Below are 22,072 nucleotides of genomic sequence, written 5' to 3'. Positions count from 1 at the left end.
GTTAAATCAAGGCCATTTGGCCGCCAACTAAGGGTACCTGTTGTCGTTGCACGTCCGTCATTCAAGAGAACCAAGTCATTCTCATCCATGGAGTCCAAGACGCTTCTGCCTCGTGTATCAATACTACCACACCCCCAAATGGTGTGATGTGCATTGAAATCGCCTGCTATAATCAACGGTTTTGGAATACTACGAATCAAATTGTCAAATCTACCTTTATTAAAGGTAGGGTTACAATTACCTGGACTGTAAAAACTAGCGATAGATATGTATTTTTGATCAATTTGAACCTGAACTACAACGTTTTGTAGTGAGTCATCAAAGAAAGTGTCTAATTTACGAAATACTAGACTTTTATGAATTAGAATGGCTACTCCATTGTGGTCATTGCCGCAATCATTACGGACAGTGGAGTACCCTTTAATATTAAAATTTGTACAAGATTTAAACCAAGTTTCACTAATAATAGATATATGTATTTTATTATCAAAGAGAAATTTTTCAAATTCATGTCTATTACTTAACAAACTCTGTGCGTTCCACTGCATTATATTTATTGTTTGGGCTGAGAATTTGAAGAATTTTTATTTTTATGCTGAATAGTTTCTTTTATTGTGTCTGTTATCATTTGAGAGCTAATACTTGTGTTGTTTACTTTGTTTAATGTAATAACTTTTATTATAGATTCTGTGAGCAAAGTTAATGCGTTTTTATTAGATAGAATTAAATTTATTAATTCCTGACTGTTTTCTGTTTTGCTGAGTGATGGAAAGTGTTTATTTTTATTGCTGAATAAATCTGAAAAAGGTGTCGGCATAACTTTATTTTTATTTTCAATTATTTTTTGTTTCTTTACAGGACATTGCCCCGAAATAGACAAGTGATTTCCCTGACAGTGGACACAGATAGCTTTGTCTGATGAAGAGGTGCACGATTTAAAATTGTGCTGGTCACCACAAATTGAACATCTTTCAGAGTTTTTACAGAATTTTCCCAAATGACCATATCTTAAACATCTGAAACACTGTTTTACCGGGGGGATGTAGGGTAAAACAGGGAACCTCCACATTTTAATAAAAACATAGTCTGGCAAAGAAGTCGACGCTGAAAATGTAATTGCGACCGATTGGGTGGGTTGTAGTTGGAACGACTCTCCAACTTTCTCCCTTCTCATAATTCGTCGTACACAGATTACTTTTTTACAATTTGTACCTAGACCCAGTTCGTTAAATATTTTTTTGTTTGTCATACTGGTAGGCACTGAGTTGATAACGCCAGTCATTTCAGTGGTACCAGCAGGTATCGTCGCTTTTAAATTTTGGTCTCTCAAGAATGTAGAGTTATCCAAAAAAGCATTTGCTAAATTTGGGCGATCAAAGACTACGCCAATTTTAAATTTATTTATTTTTTTGAGATATTTAATGCCTTTGACTACTCTGGTGAAACAAGTGCTTAAATTCATCATATCTCGTGTCCCAATCGGTTGTTCAGTGCTACTTTCGATAAATACAACAAATTCATAACCTGCTGCGCTATCTTCTGGATACCGGCGACTATAATCAGTCACTCGGTATGGAGCATATTTGTCTTCTTCAATCTCCGTGTCCATGATCCTTGGCGGGTCGGTAACGTCCGAGTCAGAAGACTCGGGCTCAACAACCTCACCTGGTTCATCCCGAGACTGGGGCTGCTGCTTGCCTCCTTTTGTTGCCGAATACTTCCGCTTTGCCGGCTGGCCAGGCATCTTGCCCGCCGCGCGGGTCCTTAGCGGACCGCCTCTGCTACGGTTTTTTATAAAAACTTACCAAACGATAAATATTTACATTCAGATATGAAATAACTATTTATACAATAACTTAAACTAAATAATTATGTACAAATTATGCAAATATCTACAAAATTTGGAAATAAAATTGAAATTAAAATCGAGAGCTTAAAAAATCCCGCCTAACTTGTTCGAAGGTTCCCGCCCTTTCTCTCGCCTGATCTTAGGTTAGTCATACTCGGGTGAAAGAAAAAAAAATCTGTCTCTGGGCTGGCAACTGTCACTTGATTGTCACTGTCATTGTCAACATTTTGTGACTCTTGTGAATGCTACATGGAAGAAATTAAATGATTTAATTTTCTTTTTGTGGACGCGATACACATAGTGATAATGGGTAGATCAAGATCACGAACTAAATCTCCGAGAAGACACCACAAAAGCAGTAAACATTCAAGGAAAAAGAGTCGATCGAAAGATCGGTCCTCGTCACGCAGTAGGAGTTCCAAACACGCCGAAAAATCAAGAGACCGTAGTTCTAAATCTAGGTATTCTATTTATTTTCTATACCATTATTTCGGTCAAACTATTAATTACGTTAACAATTGCATGTAATTGTTTTGCATCCGCTTTCAGAAAACGTTCGCACTCAGCGTCGTCCTCAAGTAGCAGTGATGCTTCCTACGATGGCGTCAGAAGTCACAGGAAGAAGTCGAAAAGTCGTAACAAGATGGATGAGGTGGACCGTCTGGCTGAAATGGAAAGACAGAGACGAGTGCGAGAAGCCGAGCAGAAGGTAATATTTGAAAAGTTTGTTTCTGTCACTGTCAAAACTTTGACTCAGACCAGTTGAAGCATATTAGTGTTACCAATTTGCAGGTAGTAGAAGAGGAAGCGGCCAAGAGGATAGAGCTGCTTGTAAAGAAGAGAGTAGAAGAAGAACTAGAAAAGCGTAAAGAGGAAATCGAACAAGAAGTAGCAAAACGAGTGGAGGAAGCTAAAAGGAAGATGGAAAAAGAAATGATGGAAGAACTGGAGAGACAGCGTGAGAAGCAGCGGCGTGAGGAGCTTGCTCGTCAGGTAACTGCTCTCTTTACCCGTCAGTCATGTGTATCAGCAATCAGATACATATTGCTCACACACATGACAAACCCTCTGTGAAAACAATGTACATTGTTCTCGCAGCCTGTCTACTCTGTGTAAATATCAATATTTAATACCAACATTTACAAGGAAACTAATGAAAGTATTATTTCGATCATATCTGTTAAAGGTGCAGTCAGGTGTAGTTCGAGTACTTACAAGAATTTATTTCTTAAATTTGTTTCAATGTCACTCATTAAGGCTGAAAATCTTGTTAATTGATTGAACACCTCCATAATAATACTACATGAACTCAATATGCACCTACCAGGCAGTGTTTCTTGATGCTCTGCCTATTTACAAACTGCTGTGATGGCGACCATCTAGCATTTTAAAATTGTTCACTTGACTGTCCTTGACAGTCACGTAGTCTATAAGTCAGGTCAGAAGAATGATCAAGAGCCCGATGCCGTATGAATTTTATGGAGACGCTGCTTGTGGACCAGTGGTGAGCGCTGAAGGTATTTTTTGAATCTATTTTTTGTATAACATTTGATGTTTGCGAATAGTTTTACTGTTTGAGAGAATACACAGTATTAAAATTTTACTGGTGTATTTGACATGCCCATCATACATAAGGTGGAAAGCCTTTTAATATTACAAATTTTAATAAAATCTTTCATTCTGTTTTACTTTGTATTTCATTTATATGTTAAATAGAGACAATTGATTACATAAGAACAGAAGAAATTGATGTCTATTTTTGCACTAAATATTTTTTACTGTGTCTGCCACACATTGGCAAAGAACTGTATTAATATTGGTGTTTTATCAAACAGGAGGAAGAAGCTCGTAAAAGGAAAGAACTGGAGGAAATCATGGCAGAAAACAATAAAAAAATTGAGGAGGCACAACGCAAGTTGGTAAGTAGCAACATTATTAGAATTATATTACAACCCAGGTCTACAGTCTCTTCTATAGCAGCAGCCCCACAATGCTGCACTGGCATTTCAAATATAAATTTTACAACAATTACAGTTAATGATGATATTTTCAGGCTGAGGAGCGGTTGGCGATGATTGAAGAACAAAGAAAAATGGATGAAGAGAGGCAGAAGTTGAAAAAAGAACAAGAGAAGAGACTGAAGGAGGAACAAAAGAAAATTTTAGGGAAAAACAACTCAAGACCTAAGTTATCATTTTCTTTGAAGCCACTCTGATGGAACTTAGTGCATGCCATATAAACACTTTGATGTTAAATATAATGCAAAGATTTCATCGTTCAATATCATAAGTTACAATAATATTTTGGGACATTAGTTAGTTCAAATTGTGAGTCTGTAGTATTTTGTACCTTGAAGCTTTCCATTTTTGTTAACACAAAACACAGAAAAAACGTCCACAATTTATACAAAACGGTAGTCATTTTCAACTGAACTGTCTAGGTTCAAGCAATTAGAGAGTAAGTTTTCAGTATGACCTTATAGATTTTGATATGGATAATAGATATCCATTCAGAACTCTGATTTAAAAAACGACTTTTAAGAACAGTGATTCCTTTTTTCCGGATTATGTTTGTTTTCTTTGTGTTTAGGTATTAGCTGTGGGTTCACTGTGTACCCCAGGTTTAATTCCAAAATGTTTTGGTTCTTTATTACTGCAATATCGATAATTATTGTTTTAACCATTTTTTATCTCTATTATGCCTGCAGTGACTAAGTACTTCAAAATTGTTTTGATTGTGGGGTCTTATTTGTATAATTTTACACAATAAGCTAGACAGTGAAATGTTGCTTGTTGCGAACCTATCAACTTATGACTCGTGCACACTGGGACACATTTGTAGCGAACACAAAAATAGCCTTGTCTCCACTAAGCGACATTTGTTGCGACGCATGTCGCCTAATGAAGACGAGGCTTTCCTCAACATGCCTCACGCATTGTGTCCTTGTGTGGACGAGACAAAACACACTCTTAAATTCACAGCATTTCTTTTACATTTGTTATATATAAGTGATACCTCAAAACAACTAATGTCTATTGTTAGGGACTAACAGTATCTCTGGAATGTAAATTCTAGCAGTTCCAGAATAGGAACAAGTGTCTTGTCGATAGTACATAGTAGGGATAAGTTTATTTTTTCTGTATATATGTACTGTATCGTAGTTTTCATAAGTGAACTATGCAAGTTTCACACTTCGTTGTGCTGGGGATATACTGAATTTTAATGTTTCATTTAAGCACTAAAAACTCGCAACGCTGTGTTGTTAAAACAGAGCGTGTGAGGGTTCAAGTTCTGTCCCGCACCAAGTGGCAAGTGTTACACGCTAACCCATGTAAATTAAGAAAATACAACTTGCGTCAAAGTCGATGCATACTTGCGAGGCGTTTCGATTACCGCGAGCTGTACTTTAGCGAGTGTAAGAATAGAAACATTTGCCAGATGTCTAGGCAGTCAAATGTTGTAACCTTTGAATATTATCTATGTGTATTGTGGGTTTTGTTCGAAAATAATCCTAATGTTATTTAACCCTAAGTTTTATAACAATATTTGGGTTACTATTAGCATCCCAAAGGGGAACAGCAACATGGATGTGACATATCGTCATTATCTCATGTGTGAGTACGCGCACTCTCCGTTTAATGCTAGCCATCATGTAGTATTTAGTTACTTAAAAAATTTGCACCCCAGACCGCGTCATTCTTTCAAATAGACACCACACCTCTCGCCGCACGGTGCAAAATGCCATACAATATTTTGTGAACCCAAACAAAAATATTATACTTTTTTACTTTGTCTTTGGCAATAAGCTTGCCCCATGGAACTTTAAACATGGCTGGCGAGGAGTGGGCGTGTACTTTTGCCTACCCCTTCGGGGATACAGGCGTTATGCTATGGATGTCTAATACTTCAATCACGTTTATCCAATAACGTTTCTAATAAAATACACATGCTAAACGGGTTAAATCAAGGATTTCATTTGAGTTATATATAGATGTCTTTATTGAAAATCGATATTTCATTTTATCTTATTTTTATAAATCTAATACAGATTTTCCTCAGCTTACTCATCTTTGTTTTATGCCGGTATGTGTTGTAAATTAATTCGAACAGTTTATTTCAATAAATTACTATTTCTAAAGTGTTTTTATTTTGTAGTCTAGTACCCTACCTTAATTAAGTTTAGCTTCTCTGCGACTCTGGGAGTAGGGAAAAACACAGTATGTTTTTAGCTGATTATCATTGCAAGTATGGCGGTCGTAGAATCTGTCATCAATTTATCGTGTGTGTGTGTGTGTGTGTGTGTGTGTGTGTGTGTGTGTGTGTGTGTGTGTGTGTGTGTGTGTGTGTGTGTGTGGTTCTGCCCACCCCGGTAATGATTACGGGCATGAACACCACTATCCGGAAGACAGCGTAACAAATACTGAGAGGGATGATTCTAAATTGAAGTAGAATTTCCCGTCAGAAAATTCATGTTTTTTTCTAATTATTTTCAGTTCCATCCTTTTGCGACGGAAAATTTTGCTTGATATCAACTCAGAATATGAATCATCCCTCAAAGTTTTCGTTACGATGTCACTAACATCCTATATAGCCTATAACCACCGGACATGAATCCAAAGACCAAGTACCTATAGAATAAATCACTACGAATCAAGACGCTTCTACTGACACCTCATTTGTTAAATTCTGACAGGTGTTTTATAAGTTGGAACCAAAGACTTGGTCCTTAGTTGGAACATACGTGCATAAGGCATACACAAATAAATAGCGGTCAAACATATAACCCACCTTTTTTCTTCGCCGAAGTCGGGTAAAAATAATACTTCAGAACAATCGATGTTTTCAAACGTAAAAACGCGTTCTGAATGCCGGGCTATAAGACATTTTCCAGGCTACGTTCTCAAAAAAAATAGATGGCGCTGTAGAAATTTACCTTCCGTTAACCTTCTAATTTAATGAATAACAGACATATGCATCTTTTATCTTTATTTTTTGGTATAAATGTTATTACAGCCAGGCACAACACATCTTCCACCCATTATTATTCTGATCAAAATAAAGAGAAGTAATATGAAGCAACATAATTCTATAGCAATATCCAGTTATCAAGCAACAATTATTTAAATGAATTTTCCTTCAACTGAAAATAATAATAAGTGTGAAAATAATAATTGGTTTTTAAACGCACTTTCAAGGTTGATGCCCGGTGTCATTGATGTCAACGTCAGGCTTTTTGGCGGGAGGCGGGAACGGGACAGTTGCTTTCTTCATTGAATAATCTAAATAATTAATACGAAGTGGTGTTTTGTGGTTAATGATCGCATTAAGTTAGTCGGAAGACATTCGCGAGTGTTATTATATTGGAGTATTCAATAAACAAAGTGTATCTGCCTATTTTCGCTTCGTGTCAGGAAGCCGCTTCATAACTCAAAAGTTTATGCGGACTTTTGAGTTAATTCGTTTGGGGTTCGGAGTAGGAGTCTACTCCGAGGGTGGGGGCTTAGGTTTCATCATCATCACCTTTCATCATTTCATTAATCATCAAGAAAAAAAATACGTCAGACATGGCTGTATGGGCATAGTTCCCTTTGCCTTACCCTTCGGGGAAAACCCTCCTCTGTCAACGTCATCGTATGAATTTCGAAGCTTAGCGTAGCGTAGCGTTACGATCGATAATTTTAAGTTAAAGTTATACAATAAAGTTAAATGTAATAAGTTATAAAGTACATTAGACAATAAGTGTGACTTTAAAGCATAATGGCCGAATTTTTTAAAGGCTTGTTGTTGTCGGTTTTATCTGAAAAGTGTTATGATGAATACTTCGTCAATTACAACTTCCTCGACGGTAATCGATTTTATTTATTCTTTATTACAATGAATAGACTCTTTAAGTAGTTTAAAGTAGTGTAATGTAAGTTCTGTTTACTCCTCGTAAGTCTCAGTGAGATCTTAACCTTGTATTATTCATAATCATACCAGAATACTTACTAATATACAATTTCAGTTCAGTTATCAGATTATTGATAATAATGGCAATTGGATGTAACTGTGACGTCGTGGTATTAAATACATTATCAATTTTCCGTTATTGTGTAATAATAATATTTTAAACTTTTCAGTACCATGTTTTAAAACAACCCTCAGCCGAGGATTGGGAATTGGTATCATCGCAGGGTCAATTCTAGTAAAAGTTCCCCAAATTCTGAAGATTGTGGGCAGTAAGAGTGCTGAGGGCATCAACATCTATGGAGTATGCTTGGAGCTGTTTGCAATCACTGCTAACTTTGCATATAGTTATGTCATGAACTTCCCATTTAGGTAAAAATCTACTAGCTTTATTTTCCAAACTATATAAATAATAATAATTTTGGTATGTATGTATTAAATTCAGTTTAAATTGATGATGATTATAAAAAGTTACTCAACTATAAATAAATGCAAATTGTTTTATTTTTGTTGTGAATTAATACATTTTAATTTTTCAGTGCATGGGGTGAAGCAATTTTCTTAGCTATTCAAACTGCAATTATAGCAGCCCTAGTTCTGCACTATGGTGGGTCAGCAGCAAAAGCATTAGCCTTTCTAACGGTGTATGTAGGACTGGTAGCAACACTAGTTAGTGGTCAAACCCCTACAGACATATTGTGGTCCATGCAGGCAGCTACTGTGCCTATAATAGTAATAGCTAAGGTTGGTATCACAATATCTTATCAAAATATTGTGTACACTGTATTTTCTCAACTGATAATTCAGGTCCAAAGATTAACTAAATATTTTATTTTTCCAGTCAATTCAAGTTATCACAAACTATAAAAATGGTAGCACAGGACAATTATCTGCAGTGACATGCCTGATGCTGTTTGGTGGAAGCATTGCAAGAATATTCACATCCATTCAAGAGACTGGCGATTTGCTCATAATAGTGACTTATTGTGTGTCAACTATTGCAAACGGCGCATTAGTTTTGCAGTTGTTCTGGTATTGGAATGTGGACAAGAGTAACAAAAATAAGAACAAGAAGAAAAAGAAACGCATATAAATATGTGCAGTGCACACAAACAGAACAAAATTATTGGAAAAGCTAGTAGACAATGTTATAATTTTGTTGAAATAAAACCAGTTTACTGTGTTTACTGTCTTTATTGATTTATATTCAACCACCTAAAGAAATACATGAACAATAAAATTAATGACTAAATGAAAAATTCCAATTTTACATTCATTCACCTGGTGAAATCTCTAATATGTGTTTAATAGTAAATGCATTCAGTTGTGAGACTCCGTATTACTGGATTTGGGAGATAATTTGTGATTAATACTTGTGGTTGATATAGTTAATTAGGTCAATAATAATGTGACTGAATATAAGAAAATACTTTGTTAAAAATTCAAATTCATTTGTAATGAATAGTTTACCTACTAATTACTGCCAAATTAGGTAAGCACCCCAATATTAAAAATGTTAAAGTTTGGCATTATATTGGCAAATAAGAATGAGGATTGATAGTAGTTTTGAAACCACTCACAATGTTTGCATTTGTGCCAAAAGATAACAAGCAATGACTATTTCACATGTTTATAATGTGAGGACAATAAATCAAAATATCCTTAAGAGACAATTACACTTGAAATCATCGGCACCCTAACCTTAATCTATCTTAGCCTAGTGCTGTAGGTGGTGCAATGTTTGCAGTTTATTCTTTAGGCGCTTCTTCCTCTTGTGCGGGCTTGTCCTCCGTGTGGTTTCTCTCTGGCTCGTTTCCATCTGCCCACTTCCCGTCATATTCTTTCCTGTCCACGTATCTTTCTTCTTCATATTCACCTTCACTGCGATGACTGTCACGTTCAGAGTAGCGGGAATAGCTGTAAGTAAATTCAAATTTCAGTTGCGAAAGAAGTTGTTAATGCCAATGCCATTCGGCGCCACTAACTTCAATGAAGCTTCCTTTTAAATCATTCGAGCAGTAGAAAAGAAATTGTGTATACGCGTCGTGCTTGATTAACAAATAATTGATTTTTTTTATAACAAACATTAACATAATTGATAAAAGTCACTTATATCACAGATTAATAATATTAAATAGTCAAATACCATAGAAGGTTAGTATGGAATGATATGCCATAGAAGAAACATATTAGCGATTTTGGTAGACAATAATTTTAATTTAGCTCGATAAGTTTTAACATTAGCTCTTGTCATTTTTGCATCCATCAAAATAGGAATATTTTAAAAGCTGTCAAACTAAAATTAAATTGTATAGACAAATGTACAAACCTGTCTCTATCCTTATCGCGTCTCTCAGGGCTGTAAGATCTGGACCTGCGCGTCCTGTCGGGGCTTCTCGAGCGGGAATACCGACCACCGCGTCTGTCACGGAAGTCACGGAAGCCACCACCTCTATAAAATATAATATAAATATTAACATTGTAAAGTCGCAACTCACAACCTAATCCTTTAATATACAATAAAGAGAGAATAAAAAAATGGCTAGTTAATCTTATTCTAATAAGTCAATAGAGTAAATATTATATTTAATTAGATGTTACTTTACAAAACTTCATTTAAGACGTATGACTAGACATTCGGGGGAAATAGCTAAATATATATGTTAATGTGTTCGACGATAAACTATAAATCCCAAACGTCTGCTGTAGATAAAGAGTCAATGACTGAATGAAGGTACATAGTTAATACAAGTAAGTGTATAGTATACTAAACTCACCTAAACGGCCGCCCGCGTCCACCGCCGCCCCGTCTCGGCCTGAACGGTCTTCCCCCACGCGACCGGTTATCGCGCCACTCGCCCTGGAAGCGGCGTCCGTCGTCGCGACGGAAGTCCCCGCCGCCGCCGCGGCCGCGTCCGCGCCCACCGCCGTTGTACGTGTGGAATCGCGGCCGGTAGTACGTCCCGCGCTCGAAGCCGCCGCGCCCGCGCCAGTTGCCGCGTCGGCCGAAACGGCGGAATCTATGCACACGGAATCCATAAGTTTAATGCAAAGAAAGTATTCACTTACTTGTTTGAAACTTAAATCTAGGTACTATGAAAAAGAGTACCCCCACTGCCTGAATTTAAATCTGTATGTCATAAAGCTGTGATCGGCCGGGACATGTTAATAATATTTGGCTTAGGCATAATTAATTAAATGTTATTATTATTTTCAATATTATACGATTACCATACCACAGAATGATTGCAATCTTGATTCGAATGATTGTAAAAACGTGATTCAGAAACATGAAATTAATTTGAGGATATATCGTAAAACGACATGCTTTAAAAAAACGTAAACCATAAATTTATGTCCTACTGATGATCAACGGCTGCCTTTCGCTGCTTCACTATGGATTGGTGAAGAAACGGTCGCGTTTGCATGCGGGTGTTGTGCGGCCTATTTTAATTTAGATGATTTTTTTTCTAATAAAATTCGAGCTCACCTATCCCTGGATCCGGAGCGTGACCGGGAGCGACTGCGCGAGTAGTACGAGCGGCTGGCGTCGGATCGTGACCGGGACCGCGGGGAAGCGGAGCGCCGGCGCCGCGACGCCACCGAGCCGCTCGCGCTGGACGCTGAGCGCGATCGAGACCCCGAGCGGGACCTGTACTTGCGGGGGCGAGACCTAGGGATGGGAAGTGATGTTACAGAAATTAGAAAGAATACAAACAGTGATCCCGTTTGAATTCATGTCACCAAAAATAATTTGTATGGTGTGCAAACACCATAAACTCGAAAGATGCTGGTGGATGCAAAGGCATATTTTTTGCTTCGTTTAGGCCCGTATGAAAATATAATTCTTATGTGCACTCCATATGAAAATATAATTCTTATGTGCACTAAGTTTTAGGTTTTTCTAGGTTAAAGCGAGATAGTGAAAGCGTAGTCGTGGTAACAATTATCAGGGGTGAGGTAAGAGAAATTCGCGGGGCGGAGTGTCCATTCTATACGTAATATTGTTACTTATTCTATGTCGCGTTCTTGAGCCATCTTTAAGAAGTAATCATACCTGCTCCTAGACCGCTTCGGTGAGCGGCGGTCATCAGAAGAGTTGGAGGAGCGATGCCTGGGCGAGGGAGGCGAGCGCGGCCGCCGGCCGCACGGCGTGGGCGGCTTGATGCGCGTCACGAACTGCTCGGGGCGGCCGTCGCCCACGCACACCGGCGTCTCGCCTTCTTGAGCCAGGCGGAACGAGCCGAACTTGTCCAGCACTATGTTGCCTTTGCGTACCTGAAAATACGATTTGATTGTCATGCAAATCAACATACCGTCGCCTATAGTAAAAACCACGTGGTGTTGGTGGTAACTACATACGCAAGGTTTTCTTGTTAGATAGGGGTTAGAATTGTATTTGTTAGTAGATGGAATAAAATTTCTATATCCCTTTATCGTGCTCAGGTCATAAGGGCGAGCACTGATCGTCCATATATTCACGCAGACGACGTTTATTCACTTGAACGGTTCCATTGTATGTAAATACTATACTCGCATAATTGTTTTAAGCCATCATGTTGGTTCAAACTTTTTGCTAGGTTGGACCATTTCTGTAGTATTGCATTGATGACAGGAAAGATAACAAAAATAAGGAGATCAATTATATCATGCTGAGCTCAAAAAGCAGCTAACAAAAAGTAGCAGAGAGTCAACGATTGACCGTAACTATTTATGACGTCTTTTGTTTTTTCACACAAATTCCGAGAGAGAAATTTTTCGTTGTGACGTTTTGTAAAGTGTTTCATATGACTATGTTGTCGTGTCATATAGCCTGTATTCTTACCGGTGGGTGTGACTCAGTGCCGGGCGGGTCGGGCTCGCGGGACTTCGGCGGCGGCGCGGACGGCAGCGGAGGGGGCTCCTTCATGGCCATCGCGCGCCGCACCGACACGTTCTTATCGCCACCGGGAGACGGCTGCAATACCGTACATTTACAGTAATTTTTAATATTCCTCATCCCCCGTTGCATGCTATCGAGGCAGGCGCGACAAACAACCCGAGCAGACGCAGCGTATGCTTTTCACGTAGATAAACACGCAGCATCTATTAGTCGAAGCCCGCGATATTTGTGGCGTCTACGTCGATAGCGTGGAACCACGCCGCAGGATATTCATGTCACTATACACATCTCTCCCTCATGAGATATAATATAGCTACCTAATAGACTATCTGCACTCAAGACCTTATCTAAAACATTGTACGTATTTGGAACTAAAAGAACCCTGTCCAAGTCAAGCTACTAATAACAACCATACTATCATGAACTATGTTGTTAGTAAGATTATTCAGTTACATTTTCTCTAACATAGACAAAAGCAAGGATTTTATTAAAAATATTACCTTAGGTGGATCCTGTGAGTCATCAGAGCTATCCTCGAATGCATAGCGTTCCTTGTAACCCTTCTGTGCTGGCGCGTCTTTCTTCTTTATCCTTCTGGAAAATGGGAAAGTCTTTTAAGCTCAACAATTGGGAAAATGTAATTACCAATCACAAAGAGCCATAAAACACCCCATCAACCCCCAGTGGAGCTCTGTGGAGTATGCTCTATACCTCCTCCGGTAGAATGTGGGGAGGCCTCTGCTCAGCAGTGGGATGAATGTTTGCTGCTTATGTTACGTGTTATGTATAAAGCGACTACAGTTAAAGTTTGTTTCGTGTATTTAAAAGAATATATATTTTATCTGTGACTTACATTGTAGTGTCACAGGTTCGAATCTCGGCTCAGTCTCTAAACCCATGAATACAACTTTACGAGTTTGCATTGATATTTAGATCATAGATAATTGATATCACGTGGTTTCCAGGATTCGTGCCCGGTTAATAGCAATGGACTGGGGAGGAGTGGGTGAGTGGTGTACTATAAACATCTGTCTACCCCTTCGGGTCCAGGTGTGATGCTATGTTAGGTTATAACTCAAAATACCCATTCTTTTACCAGGTGAGAGCCCTCAACGCTCCACATTTGGCCGCCCAAGTAGTTAATGCCGTCTGAGGCAAACTGGCAATAAGTCACGTCAGAAAAAAATATTTGATTTGTTATAGTATAGGACTGCATGTGCGATGTTCTTAGCATACCAATAAGCAGAAGATACTAACGTGTCTTTAACAGCGTTCATGGACATCTTCCACTTGGGTTTCTCGAGGGGCGGCGGCGGCGCCTGGTCGAGGGGGCTGACGCTGCCGCGGCCATCGCGCTTGCCCAGCACCTCCTTCTCAACCATCACGTGGTACGCGCTGAGTTTGGATTCTAGCTCCTCGAGGCCGTGCATCTCGTCGAGGATTCTGGAGGAAATTAGGCTAGATGACAACCTAGTCAAATGAGACATTTCTTATTTAACGACAATATGAGAATTTTCTATGGAAAACAACAAAAGCATGGCTCTGTATTTTCAAATATAATAAATGTATTGGTACAAAGCATGCATTAGTATGGGAAGATTTTTATCCCAGAAACCACCCCCTAAGGAGTTACAAAAAAATAACGCGCGATGACTGAAGTCAACACGAACAAAGTCGCGGTCGCAAAGCAAGTACTAATATAGTAGTTATTATATGCATAATACCTCTTATCACTGTGTTTCCTGTCATACTCGCCATCAGAACTGAGATCCCTCTTCGATTTTCCTTTTAATTCTTTCCTGCAAAGTTAAAATAACATTACAATATGAACCTTCACTTACGTTGTTTTTTAATTTACAGTATAACAGCTACCAGAATTAGTCATGCAACCATATTTTTTATACAGGTAACCTTTGTGTTTCAGTATCACACAGATATTTTTCTGTTCCGAGAGTATCAACTATCTTCTGTATATCAAGTTCAATACTGTAGGTAATTTCTCCTTTATTTCATACCATTTGTATTCATGTCCTTGGATCTTTGCTTTTGATACTGTGTTTGAATGTTCTAGATCTACAATGTCTGCTGTGGGGGCATCAGAATAATCGAAAAACGAAAATACATTATTAATATTTCCTTTCCCCTTAGTTCGATGCGAAAAAGAGAAAGACTTAAGAGGCTCTGCTTTATATTGTTCTTTTTTATTCATAAAGAGTTGCATTCGTCAATGTATGCTTCGATTCAGTCTAACAGTATCATTGTTATCCTTATAATCAAAACTCATTAGTTTTACTCCTGTCATTAGAAAAGCCAAAGAGAATATAAAATTTTAATATGATTTGAATTAAGAATAAATTCCAAAATGTAATCAGCCAGAACGTTAATTTCATATTTCAGAGTCAACCAATGAGGTTGAGACTGTTACATAGAGAGAAATTGTAACAGCCGTATTACGAAGATCAAGTAGTGAATGTTAACCAAATACATCAAGGTAAAAAAGCAGGGTTGGATACAATAAAATTGAAATATTTAACTTTATGAACTAGCTACCGATAGGTGCAGCAAAATGTTTTCTTTCTGACCATTAAATGGGGGGGCGGGGGAATAATCTTGTAAAGTCATGTGCTTACCTAATAGCATCCCTAAGCTTCTTATCGCTAATGTTCTCGAGGTCCCGCAGGCTGTACTCGTTGTTGGCGGAGGAGCGAGACAACTTGGCCTTCCTCTTTTCTTCTCTCTCTTGCTCTTTGCGTTTGCGCTTTGATTCTTTCTTCTTCTTCCTGTGTGTGACGAGTGATGTTTAAAATATGACACTAACATAAGAAACACGCGCCCGTAATCGATACAAATCAGTAATGAGGTTGTGTGCAGCCACAAGAAATCAGATCACTTAATATAAAACTAAGCAAGATGGATATGATGACAGGTGATCAATTGCATGACCCATAAATCATGCATCATGACAGAAAGGACACAAATTCTCTATCGATTATTACAAGTCTGGGAGAATAAGCAGCTGACCCAATTATATGTTGTATGGTATGTTTCTGTTTAAGCTCCCAGTCCAATATAGATGCAGAAGTAATAATATCATTAATAAAGATCATTCTTTACATAGTAAATATTATATCAAACACACCCTTTATTTATTACCATTATTTTATAATGGAATTATCAGGCGGAAACTGAACGTGTTATTTGTATTTAATTAGCTACTAGTCCAGCATTGATCAAAGATGATTTGTCTCCTAGTGAAAACGAAGCATAGAATGGGCGAGTGAACAGTAACGACTAACTTGTCCTTTTTCTTTTTCTTCTTCTTGTCGTGGTCGGCGCCGGGCTGCGGCTGCTGGCCCAGCTCCTGCATCTTGCGGTTGCGCTTGTACTGCGCCGTCTCCTCGAGGAAGTTGCGCACCTTGTCCTCGTAGTCGCTGTCTTCCTTTGTCATCTCTAGGAATTTGCGCACCTACGGGAAATACAAATTTCCTACAGTCATACTCCTCATACAAAAATCTCATTCTTACCGTGCCGACTAACGCGTAAGGGCGAGTGAGACAGACAGTCACGCTCTCTCCTATACGCCTTAGCCGCTTTCGGCCATTTAAGACTAAAACCCAGACCCAGAGTTCTATATGTAGTATTCGTCTCTATTCTATGCTATGGTATAGGTTAAGGTTATATTCTACGGGCCTTAGTTACCTGAATTAAATAAATAAATATATATTTTTTTAAAGGTTTAGTATGATCTACTCTGAACCGGCGTGCGTGTATGAAATGAATGTGGAGGAAGCAAGGGAAATGTATTAGGATCGAAGCAAATGGAATTCCATAGTCTCTGCTTACCCCGATGGGAGACAGGCGTGAGGTTATGTATGTATGTATAATTTATTTTTTATTCCACATACATATTTTATATGTGTGCAAATCTACGCGGTCGATTCCCATTCGAAAACGAAGTTATTTATATTGACTATGGCTTGGGTATTTATCCACTAACCTATTAGTGGTGGAGTAATCTTTGTACAACCTCCAAATAGCCTACGGCCAGCAATGGCATTTGTACAGGCTGTTTATGTTATATACAAAATACTATGACCGTAACTGCTAATTTGTCGGAACTAAAGATTTTTCCATGTTCCGTGTGTACAACAGTCTAAGATGTAGATAAGAAAGCAATATAACCAGCAGCATAATGTAAACAAAACAAATAAACCACTAACAAGCTAACATTATTGAAAAGTATCCTTAGAATATTACCTTCAACTCATAATCGATGTCGGCTTGCGATCTCGCTGGCGGCGCTGTGGGTCCCTCCTGCGGCGGCGGCGGCGGCTGGTAACCGTACGGGTGGTTGAACTGCGAGTTGTGAGTGCGCGAGGCCGAGTCAGCGTCACCAAGCATCGCCATACGTTTGCTCAGCGGAGACAGCGATCGCTGGCGTTTGTTATTGGACTGAGATCTACGCTTCTTCTTGCGATTTGGGCCTTCAGAGTCTAAAACAATGTAGGAATTCAGTGATACAGGCGGTGCTTGTCTAGGGAAAGACATTGTTGGTCATGTGTAAAATGACGAAGCTTTTCTAATATCACAAATATATGTTCAATTAGCAAAATGACTTATCTTCCAGGGTGTCCTGATGTTTTAAAAAGAGAAATTATTAACCCATTTTATTATTTTAATTTAAGAAGTCTGCTCTAGCATGGTGCATTTCTGAGTAGAAGAAAAATATATACACTCTAGTACATAAGACACATATCAAGAAATGTTGTAACACTATAGATAAAGATATCTTTGGGCAAATAACACAGATACCCTAAAACAAGGATGTTGGAAGACTTACCACTGCTGTCAGAAGACGAAGATGAAGATTCCGATGACGAGCTAGAGCTGGAAGACTCGCTGGACGAGGACGAAGAACTGCTCGACCGCTTCTTCTTGCCCTTCCCGCGCTTCTTCTTCTTCTTCTTATCTTTCTTCTCCGTCAAGTTCAATAGCTGCTTCAATGTCTCCTTCATCTCAAATGACTTAGCACCCGTCAACCCAGGCAGAAGTAACTCCGCTGGCTCAATCAAAGGCTTGGTCGTGGAAGTCTTGCTCTTCAAGAAGTCTAGGGAATTCTGAGCCTCTTCATGGAATGGTATTATAGCCAAACAATCCTCATACGCTTTCTGTGCTTCAGCGATTTTGTTCTCGTCTTCGTAACTACGTCCTAAAGCGACCAGTGTTTCTCCTAAGTATTTTCTCGCATTAGCATGATTAGGATTCAACTTGAGTGATGTTTCAAAGTCTTCTATAGCCTTCTTGAATGTTCCGCTGTTAGCGTATAGAGCTCCGCGTGCCACAAGACCCTCCACATTCCGTGGGTCAATACTCAAAGCCTTGTTCAGGCATTGGAAAGCTTCAGAGTGTCTGCCAGCTTTGAAGTGTTCAATACCTTCAGCAACCGAACGGAACGCCCACTTGCTGGCTTGAGCTTGACGAAGTTCATCCGCGTAATCAGAAGGCAGGAAACCGCCTCTGTTAAAAATACAATAAATTAGAACCTTTATTTGTGAGAAATATGAAAAGTAAAATTATTCCAGTAAAATATTTCTTACCTCAATGATGCAAAATTGGTGCAGTGCATGTTGGAGATCCCCAGGATTTCTGACAGATATTGGACGCAGTTGGGGTTATTGAAGCCAGGACTCTTCTCCAAAATGGCTTCATAGCTTTCTCCCTTCATATCCACTGTTTTCCTAAAGAAACACAACTAATTAGTTGCGTGAACGATTTTACAAAATATGAATGAAGTCAATGCACTAGAATTTGAGAGATCTTGAAAAAATATTTATTGAAAAATCTCAAGCATTGTAATCCTATGATAGTCTGATTAATGTCACACATACTTTTTCCTCACCTGTTCCATGGAGCTGTTCAAAAAATTTTATATTTTTATTGCTTTCACACACAAATAGAACATCATAGATTAGGTGATGTCGTCTCGATAATGTGACATTAATATTACCAAAACATCTCTGCTACAGTCACAACACAATGGCAGTAGGTGTGACATACAGGTCTTGGAAGTCGTCGCTACACCTAGAAAAGAACACCCTAAAATAATGGTGGGGCCACTCTTGCACAGTCCATGGGCCATGTCTGCTGCAAAACACACGGACAGCTATGCAATCGCTCAAATCGCGCCTCTTTGTGCCTTCTCGCAGAGCCTCACATCAGCTAAACCAATATTTCCAGGAGCTACTCCGTTTATTAGAAACCAAGAACTCCAACATCCATAAATGCCATTATAAAAATCCAATCTTAATGGTTTGAGACAATGCTGGAATGTTAAACATTAGCTTTAATACAGAATATCAAGGGTCCTTTTAGAGACATCACATTGCTGCGATCCTTAGGTATTGTACTGACCTTTTCCATTTAATTATAAAATGTGTATATTTTCGACTTTATGACCTGGTAAGAATCCTCAACTGTGTTTTATAAAATCCTCCAAACGCGGCATACAAAAATACATCCTCAAATATCCTGAAGTATGATGATTCTCATACATTTTATCATGCAATCAATTTCACAAGTTGGGTGAACAGTGTGATTGTACTGAAAAAGTGATCAGAAACCAGTGAAAACATTTATCCATACCGTTCTTCCATTTGTTTGCATACATACCTATAATGTGTACATGAAACACTCAAATACTGTGTAAATACAAACCACATGGCTTATTTTTTGTGAATTATAAACAGAAGTGTTGTTTCTAATTTGAACAAGATAATATTTATTGTATTGTTGTTGATTTTGTTTTCCATTGTAGTTCTTCAATTTCCACATTGCCGTAACACCTCAGTAATTTGACTCTTGATTCATATCAATCATTCTTGAAATCTTTGTCATGTGCTCAAATGGAGATATCTGTTTATATTGTCAGCGTCTCTCTTTTGTATATAAATAAATACATTCTGCAGATTTTGAACTGTCTGGATCTTCACAAAATACAAACAATATATATGGAAGTACATAATAATAATACATATAGAACAATTCAACACTAAATGTGTTCACAAAGATGCAACCCTGTAAAAGTTGTGCAGGGAAATTGTGTTGATTAGAAGCTGTGTTGAATACAGTTAGTACATACTTGTAGATTAGTGGAAAGTCATCTGTGCTGAGGAGTCCTAGTGCTGGCTTCGGAGGGGGGTCATCCGGGCCCCGAGTGACACCCTTCATGCCGCAAACCATTTTGTCAGTGTCGGGGATAACTTCAATAACTTCACAGCAAACAGTGTCATTCATCAGGTAGTTTCTTGACATATTTTTCTTGTCCACTGCTGGTATGATATTTGTGACAGGTAAAAATGCCTGAAATGGATAGTTTTCTTTAATATTCACATATTTGAAGAATTTCATTTTTCATCAACTTATAGGTATTTTATATATGCCTTTTATGGTAGGCAGGTATGTGGCTGCGTAAATTGTCATTGTAGATAATGATCATGTAGGTAAGTTAGTATGTTTAAACAGCTTAATTTCCAAGACATTAAAATACCTAATTAATGTAAAGTATGCAATGCAGCAGCCATAAATTAAACAAAACTAGTTCAACATTATTATTCAAGGGTACTCAAGGACAATAAAAATGGTTGAAGGTAGGTATAGTAATTAAATGGTATTGATTTCAATGATGATAACGAAAATTATAGTACAACACACATCATACCTATAATAGCTAATAATAAACTAATTTTACAGAACGAAAATCCACAGCCAATCATATTTTTTCGCCTCATAATAGATATAAAGAACTGGAAGGCAAAAGATTGCTAGCCTAAGGCCAAATAGATTTTACTGGTCAATTGAATTTCACAAGTTGTGTAATAGGTACCTTGACATTGATATCTGCAACATATCTTGAGGTGGGTCCTGCAGTACATAGCACCTTCAGCATCATTCCCGATGCTGTCCTGTTGATTACTGCTCCTATGATTAATTCTCCAGTCTTCACATTCTACATCAAAAATATTTCATTAATAATTTCATCAAATATAAGATACAATTTGATGTTTAAATGTAAGGTACTTACATCAAAGAAATGCCTCAATCGAGCTGATTTGTCTACATTCAAAAATGTTTCAAATGGAGGCATCAGGGCATATAAATCTGAAAAAGATAATTACATTAAGAAAAGAGCATCATTATAGTATCACATCCCAAGAGCTTTATACATGTCAAACTTATCTAAGGATCTGGATGTTTGATTAGATTTTGAGTCTTCCACAGGCACAACTAAATATTCTTAATTTATTTTTCTTCCAAATTTTAGGACAAACCACAGTTTTAACTTTAAATAAATTATGAACTGCTTACTGTCTTCCGGTGTAGTGGCATCAGCACCAAGGCTCGAAGATGATGGGGTTTCTTCTAGCAAGGTTGAATCAAATAAAGCATTAGCCTCTTTTGCTATGAATTGGTGTAGTTTGAGTCTCTTCCCACGGTCTTGGAATGTGAGATGTTTGTGTCGCGACTGGTACACAGCAAAGTCCAGGCCTCCAACGCCAACCTTCGCCAAATCGTCTTCCCCTCGCTCGGCCTCCCATGTTTTTTGCAGCTGCTGACCATGATAGTTTATGGATTGCGTCACTAAGGACGCATCCAATGTCGTCTCCATGCTGTTAACTAGACAGATACAAAAGTTATACTACAATACTCGGAATACATTCAACTCGTGAAAAAAGTGAAAGTGACTTGGGGCCGGTGCCTCCGCCATCTTGATTTTAAATTTTAGTAAATATGCGTACAATTTGTTTCAATCTGTAATAAATTCACTATTATAAATACCTGCTCAATGTCTTATCGATTAGGCCTTAGAATTATCAATAAAACTGAACAAAATATCACGCATTTGCACACTGCAAGACCATCCAAAATGGCGTCTGCCTTTGTCTGCCTTTTTTTTTTATTCTAATAAAATGTTATGGTTATGGCGGTCTACTTATACAGCCAAGTCACATGTTATCTTATCATAAACAATATGTCATATTTTACGTCATGCAACACTGACAGCTAATGTCATTGTCAAATGTCATTCCTCTCTCTCTCTATTGTCAACTGCACTAGGCATGGCACATTAATTTTCTATTGTTTTTTGCAATCAAAATAAATCCGTGTAATCATGTGAAATTACGTTTCCATTATAACGCTCCCTCCCTGCGGCTTCACCGCCCTACACAACTACAACAATTGGCGACGAGGACACAAACCTACGTGTGAGAATGACGACGGGCACCAGCGGCGCCGGCGGCGGATTGGAGGCATCTCGTGCCATTCCGCCGAACTTCATAGAAGTTTACGAGACGAGCAGATGCAAGTTTCACCGCTGGGTATCGCGTTTCGAGGGA

General features: G+C 38.3%; 3 protein-coding genes across 5 annotated transcripts; 2 read left to right on the top strand and 1 right to left on the bottom strand.

Annotated features, from left to right (window-relative positions):
- The first annotated feature begins 2,065 nt into the window (after window positions 1-2,065).
- Window positions 2,066-5,987, top strand: LOC126366594 (UPF0430 protein CG31712-like). Its single transcript, XM_050009799.1, has 5 exons — window positions 2,066-2,310; window positions 2,399-2,558; window positions 2,642-2,842; window positions 3,685-3,768; window positions 3,903-5,987. The coding sequence occupies exons 1-5, from the start codon at window positions 2,156-2,158 to the stop codon at window positions 4,062-4,064; spliced, it is 762 nt and encodes a 253-aa protein (XP_049865756.1). The 5' UTR covers window positions 2,066-2,155; the 3' UTR covers window positions 4,065-5,987.
- A 1,507-nt stretch (window positions 5,988-7,494) lies between these two features.
- On the top strand, window positions 7,495-8,978 carry LOC126366750 (mannose-P-dolichol utilization defect 1 protein homolog). The gene is made up of 4 exons (XM_050010029.1): window positions 7,495-7,694; window positions 7,969-8,167; window positions 8,335-8,539; window positions 8,637-8,978. Exons 1-4 carry the CDS (start codon window positions 7,607-7,609, stop codon window positions 8,886-8,888), a joined length of 744 nt encoding a protein of 247 aa, XP_049865986.1. The 5' UTR covers window positions 7,495-7,606; the 3' UTR covers window positions 8,889-8,978.
- Window positions 8,970-21,624, bottom strand: LOC126366781 (tetratricopeptide repeat protein 14 homolog). 3 transcript variants are annotated; one of them, XM_050010389.1, is made up of 19 exons: window positions 21,513-21,624; window positions 21,042-21,350; window positions 20,758-20,834; window positions 20,560-20,682; window positions 19,816-20,036; window positions 18,275-18,415; window positions 17,518-18,194; window positions 16,935-17,170; window positions 15,974-16,143; window positions 15,308-15,457; window positions 14,402-14,476; window positions 13,935-14,147; window positions 13,178-13,271; window positions 12,621-12,752; window positions 11,853-12,073; window positions 11,286-11,468; window positions 10,573-10,815; window positions 10,125-10,247; window positions 8,970-9,712 (listed from the first exon to the last, which is right to left on the bottom strand). In XM_050010389.1, the coding sequence occupies exons 2-19, from the start codon at window positions 21,340-21,342 to the stop codon at window positions 9,544-9,546; spliced, it is 3,549 nt and encodes a 1,182-aa protein (XP_049866346.1). In that variant the 5' UTR covers window positions 21,343-21,350; window positions 21,513-21,624; the 3' UTR covers window positions 8,970-9,543. The 3 variants fall into 3 exon arrangements, with proteins under 3 accessions (XP_049866346.1, XP_049867110.1, XP_049867907.1); XM_050011153.1 differs by having other exon boundaries at window positions 13,178-13,268; XM_050011950.1 differs by having other exon boundaries at window positions 13,935-14,120.
- Between the last annotated feature and the right edge of the window lie 448 nt (window positions 21,625-22,072).

This window comes from Pectinophora gossypiella, chromosome 1 (genome assembly GCF_024362695.1).
Source record: "Pectinophora gossypiella chromosome 1, ilPecGoss1.1, whole genome shotgun sequence".
NCBI classification, from domain to species: Eukaryota; Metazoa; Arthropoda; class Insecta; order Lepidoptera; family Gelechiidae; genus Pectinophora; species Pectinophora gossypiella.
Note: the sequence above shows the minus strand (reverse complement) of the source record. Positions and strands in the feature narration are given on the sequence as shown.

Coding starts and splice junctions, on each gene's coding strand:
- LOC126366594 (XM_050009799.1), top strand. CDS start 2,156: ATGGGTAGATCAAGATCACGAACTAAATCTCCGAGAAGACACCACAAA. Junction 2,559..2,641: donor TGCGAGAAGCCGAGCAGAAG/GTAATATTTGAA, acceptor ACCAATTTGCAG/GTAGTAGAAGAGGAAGCGGC. Junction 2,843..3,684: donor GTGAGGAGCTTGCTCGTCAG/GTAACTGCTCTC, acceptor TTTATCAAACAG/GAGGAAGAAGCTCGTAAAAG.
- LOC126366750 (XM_050010029.1), top strand. CDS start 7,607: ATGGCCGAATTTTTTAAAGGCTTGTTGTTGTCGGTTTTATCTGAAAAG. Junction 8,168..8,334: donor GTCATGAACTTCCCATTTAG/GTAAAAATCTAC, acceptor TTAATTTTTCAG/TGCATGGGGTGAAGCAATTT. Junction 8,540..8,636: donor CTATAATAGTAATAGCTAAG/GTTGGTATCACA, acceptor TTATTTTTCCAG/TCAATTCAAGTTATCACAAA.
- LOC126366781 (XM_050010389.1), bottom strand. CDS start 21,342: ATGGAGACGACATTGGATGCGTCCTTAGTGACGCAATCCATAAACTAT. Junction 20,683..20,757: donor GATTGAGGCATTTCTTTGAT/GTAAGTACCTTA, acceptor TTTTTGATGTAG/AATGTGAAGACTGGAGAATT. Junction 12,074..12,620: donor GCACTGAGTCACACCCACCG/GTAAGAATACAG, acceptor TCGTATTTTCAG/GTACGCAAAGGCAACATAGT.